This window comes from Pan troglodytes, chromosome 17 (genome assembly GCF_028858775.2).
Source record: "Pan troglodytes isolate AG18354 chromosome 17, NHGRI_mPanTro3-v2.0_pri, whole genome shotgun sequence".
In the NCBI taxonomy this organism is placed as follows: Eukaryota; Metazoa; Chordata; class Mammalia; order Primates; family Hominidae; genus Pan; species Pan troglodytes.
The window spans coordinates 32254429-32259706 of record NC_072415.2 but is presented as its reverse complement, the minus strand read 5'-3'; the positions used below and the strand labels follow the sequence as shown (position 1 = coordinate 32259706).

At 41.8% G+C, this 5278-nt stretch overlaps 1 protein-coding gene across 1 annotated transcript; it reads left to right on the top strand.

The window, feature by feature from the left end:
- Positions 1 to 1086: 1086 nt before the first annotated feature.
- CTAGE1 (cutaneous T cell lymphoma-associated antigen 1) lies at positions 1087 to 3984 on the top strand. Its single transcript, XM_003315817.6, has one exon. The coding sequence runs from the start codon at positions 1491 to 1493 to the stop codon at positions 3726 to 3728; it is 2238 nt and encodes a 745-aa protein (XP_003315865.3). The 5' UTR covers positions 1087 to 1490; the 3' UTR covers positions 3729 to 3984.
- The last annotated feature ends 1294 nt before the right edge of the window (positions 3985 to 5278 follow it).

The following is a 5278-nucleotide window of genomic DNA, read 5'->3' as shown; positions in this document are numbered from 1 at the left end:
TGTTGAGGTGTGCTCTGTGGAATGATCGCTATCACAGATACTGTCACGCAGGAGGTTGCCCTGGCTGTGCACATGCTGCAAAGCATGCGTGTGGACATGATTCTGATCACGGGGGACAACCGGAAGACAGTCAGAGCCATTGCCACCCAGGTTGGCATCAACAAAGTCTTTACAGAGGTGTTGCCTTCGCACAAGGTGGCCAAGGTTCAGGAGCTCCTGAATGAAGGGAAGAAAGTCGCCATGGTGGGGGCGGGGTCAATGATTCCCCGGTCTTGGCCCAGGAAGACTTGGGCATTGCCACTGGCACTGGCACGGATGTGGTCATCGAGGCAGCCAAAGTCATCCTCATCAAAAATGATTTGCTGGATGTGGTGGCTAGCATTCATCTTTCCAAGATGACTGTCTAGAGAATATGCATCAAACTGGTCCTGGCGCTGATTTATAACCTAGAGGGGATACCCATCGCTGCAAGAGCAAGCTTTCCAGATGAGTTGAAGATATGTGCATGGGCGGGAGATGATGACTTATTGCAGGGCAAGGCATCATCCGTGTTGAAGGAGTGCCAGTGTTTCAGAAATGGACACAGAGCAGATAAGTTTGACGGACAGGTGAGAGAATCACTCTCCATGTGCCAGCACTGTTCTAAGTGCCTTGGATATTCTGGGGATGAGATTAGCGTTTTTCAGTTGTACATGGGACAGTTGAGGCTCATGCTAGGGAGTGGTGAGCCCTTTCCTGGAAGAAGTTAATCTAAAAAGCATAATCTGTCTCATTTGGGAGGAGCTAAATAAATATCTCTTCAATGAAGCAAAGGCCAATCAGAAAATTTGTATTTTAGCTATAAAATTACATATCCGAATTTACGATAGGGCATAATCTTAGTCAAGCACCCAAATTAATTATTTCAGCCACAGATACTGAAACACCAAAGGGATAAGGGGGCAGGTATTTCAGTTAGCTACTGCTGCATAACAAATGACCCCAAAGCTTAGTGACTTAAAACAATGATTTGTTATTCCTTATCATTCTGTCAGCTGGGAGGTTCTTCTGCCCGCCCCACCTGGGGTCATGCACAAGGCCACATTTAGCTAGGGTGTCAGCTTGGGATAGGCACAGCTGGGATGCTGGGTCACCTGAGTCTTTCTCACCATGTGGTACTGTTTTAAAATACAGGTTTTAGCGCTTCCTCAGGATGTAAAGTGTAACAAGGGGACCGGGGTGGGCAGTGTGGGTCTGTGAGGCCTATGGGTGCCCGCGTCCCCTAACTCCCCCCGCAGCCGGCTCCGCAGTGGTACGCTCCGGTTGCCCGTTAGGGATTCGGGTTCCAAACGGAATGCTGCGTCTTCTCCAGCGCTTGTTGTGGCCGAGGTTACCGTAGCGACCGCCAGAGCAGCCTTGGCGCTACGGAGGAGCCTAGGGCTAACCCTCAGCCATACCTGGGGCTGGTCCTGGAGTTGCTACGCAGGGTTGTGGCAGCACTGACTGAAGGTATGAGACCCGATTCTCATCCTTATGGTTTTCCGTGGGAATTGGTGATACGTGCAGCTGTTGCTGGATTTTTTGCTGTTCTCTTCTTGTGGAGAAGTTTTAGATCAGTTACGAGTCGGCTTTATGTGAGAAGAGAGAAAAAGTTTGCTGTGGCAATTTCTGGACTAATTGAAGAAAAATGTAAACTACTTGAAAAATTTAGCCTTGTTCAAAAAGAGTATGAAGGCTATGAAGTAGAGTCATCTTTAAAGAATGCCAGCTTTGAGAAGGAGGCGACAGAAGCACAAAGTTTGGAGGCAACCTGCGAAAAGCTGAACAGGTTCAATTCTGAACTTGTGCATGAAATACTCTGTCTAGAAAAAGAGTTAAAAGAAGAGAAATCTAAACATTCTGAACAAAATGAATTGATGGCGGATATTTCCAAAAGGATACAGTCGCTAGAAGATGAGTCAAAATCCCTCAAATCACAAGTAGCTGAAGCCAAAATGACCTTCAAGAGATTTCAAGCGAATGAAGAACGATTGGAGATAGAAATACAAGATGCTTGGAATGAAAATTCTGAACTTCAGGCAAGCCAGAAACAGCTTTTGCAAGAAGCTGAAGTATGGAAAGAACAAGTGAGTGAACTTATTAAACAGAAAAGAACATTTGAAGACTCAAAAGTACATGCAGAACAAGTTCTAAATGATAAAGAAAATCACATCAAGACTCTGACTGAACGCTTGCTAAAGATGAAAGATGGGGTTGCTATGCCTGAAGAAGATGTAACGGATCATGATAACTTGGAATTAGAAATGAACAGTGAATCGGAAGATGGTGCTTACTTAGATAATCCTCCAAAAGGAGCTTTGAAGAAACTGATTCATACTGCTAAGTTAAATGCTTCCTTAAAAACCTTAGAAGGAGAAAGAAACCAAATTTATATTCAATTATCTGAAGTTGATAAAACAAAGGAAGAGCTTACAGAGCATATTAAAAATCTTCAGACTGAACAAGCATCTTTGCAGTCAGAAAACACACATTTTGAAAGTGAGAATCAGAAGCTTCAGCAGAAACTTAAAGTAATGACTGAATTATATCAAGAAAATAAAATGAAACTCTACAGGAAATTAATAGTAGAGGAAAAATGCCGGTTAGAGAAAGAAGAGAAACTTTCTAAAGTAGACGAAATGATCAGCCATGCCACTGAAGAGCTGGAGACCTACCGAAAGCGAGCCAAAGATCTTAAAGAATTTGAGAGAACTATTCATTTTTATCAAAAGAAGATTATTCTCCATGAGAAAAAAGCACATGATAATTGGTCGGCAGCTTGGACTGCTGAAAGAAACCTCAATGATTTAAGGAAAGAAAATGCTCACAACAGACAAAAATTAACTGAAATAGAGTTTAAAATAAAACTTTTAGGAAAAGATCCTTATGGACTTGACGTTCCAAATACAGCATTTGGCAGACAGCATTCCCCATATGGTCCCTCACCATTGGGTCGGCCTTCATCTGAAACGAGAGCTTCTCTCTATCCTCCAACTTTGTTGGAAGGTCCTCTCAGACTCTCACCTTTGCTTCCACGGGGAGGAGGAAGAGGCTCCAGAGGCCCAGGGAATCCTCCGGACCATCAGATTACCAAACAAAGAGGAGAATCAAGCTGTGATAGGTTAACTGATCCTCACAGGGCTCCTTCTGACGCTGGGCCCCTGTCACCTCCGTGGGAACAGGACTGTAGGATGATGTTTCCTCCACCAGGACAATCATATCCTGATTCAGCTCTTCCTCCACAAAGGCAAGGCAGATTTTATTCTAATTGTGCTAGACTCTCTGGACCAGCAGAACTCAGAAGTTTTAATATGCCTTCTTTGGATAAAATGGATGGGTCAATGCCTTCAGAAATGGAATCCAGTAGAAATGATACCAAAGATAATCTTGGTAATTTAAAGGTGCCTGAGTCATCTCTCCCCGCTGAAAATGAAGCAACTGGCCCTGGCTTTGTTCCTCCACCTCTTGCTCCAATCAGAGGTTTATTGTTTCCAGTGGATACGAGGGGCCCGTTCATGAGGAGAGGACCTCCTTTCCCCCCACCTCCTCCAGGAACCATGTTTGGAGCTTCTCCAGATTATTTTCCTCCAAGGGATGCCCCAGGTCCACCACGTGCTCCATTTGCAATGAGAAATGTCTACCTACCGAGAGGTTTTCTTCCTTACCGTCCCCCAAGACCTGCATTTTTCCCCCCAGCCCCCACATTCTGAAGGTAGAATGAGTTTCCATCAGGGTTGAGTCCGACTTCAAATGAGCCTGCTGCTGAACATCCAGAACGACAGCAAGAAACCTAACAACATGTTTGCCCTCTTCAAAAGTAATTTTGACTGATCTCATTTTCAGTTTAAGTAACTGCTGTTACTTAAGTGATTACACTTTTGTTCAGATTGAAACTTAATGGAACTATAATTCTCAGGATAGTATTTTGTAAATGAGGATGATTTAAATATGAATCTTATGAGTAAATTATTTCATTTTATTTTATTCTAGATGGTATAACTATTTTAATTTGATTAATCCACTATTATATAAAGAATGGTGGGAGTTTTATATATGTAATCTTGCAGGTGGGGAGGCTTTAAATTGTCTTTATGTCAAGAACTGTATTTACTGTGGTTGTAGACAAATGTGAAAGTAACTTTATGCTTAAATAAATTTTAGTTGATTAAAAAAATTTTTTAAATTTAAAAAAAAGAAATATATAAATATGCACAGGTGGGAAGGTAGAATACTATGTAACTGTTAGAATATTTCACTTTAAACCAAGATCTATCTTGGATCTCCTGTCTTATAGATTTTATATCCTCTTTCAGTACTTTGAGAGTGTAAAACATTTATAGCAGAAAGTATTCGTGTTTCCTCTGTTTTCCTCAAGAATGGTTTCTTCGCCCTCCCTTTCCTTCCCTTCGTCTTCCCTAAGCTAATTTCTTCCTATGTTTGTCATCATATCATTACATAATTGTGTTGTTATTTCTTTTGTTTTATTTTTATTTGGTGGGAACAACTTTATCCAGAACTTTTACTTGCCCCAGAATTATATAGATCGGTTTCTCCTGACTTCTTTCCCAACCTTTACCTCTGTTGGTGTTCTAATAGTTTTACTTTTATGTTCTGCTTTTCTCTTGCTGTGGCAAGGGGAAGGAGTAAATCTAAGATCGTGCTTAATTGCAGTTAGTGAATTTGATCTCTGATTGAGCTCTCTTCTCTGGAATTCTGTTAAAAGATGAAATGTATCTTGTTCCCTGAGAGATGCCCTCAAATTTTGGATTAGTCCTTCATGCAAGCTGGGCCACCAAGCCATTGCTTCTTTTGGGGACAACCTGCCCTCACTTTTAAAAAATATCCTGGCTCACATGCCTCCCCTAGCAGTTAATGCCACTCCAGTCTCTGCTTGAATGTAATAAAATAAAAGAAAAGTAACTATTTGGGACATGAGGTGCCCTTATTGTACACTGGAGCTTCCTATACATTTTTCGTCTTCCCTTGAACCACCACTATCCTCAGCTACTTTATGCTTCTGTTCTGTTAAAGCCCTATTTGCTAGTGGAAAAATTTAACTCCTGGTGATTTTTTTTATACTAGGCCTCTTGCCTTCCTTCCAGTGAGAGAAAAATAGAATGGTAAGCCTAGTGGTTTCTTCCTTCACTGTTGAATACTATTTATCCAAGGTATCAAGGAAGAACTTCTAATCAGAAAAGACATGTATTATTTTCACAACTGGGTAGCATATCTCACTCCCAGAATGGAAATTAGGTGGGGA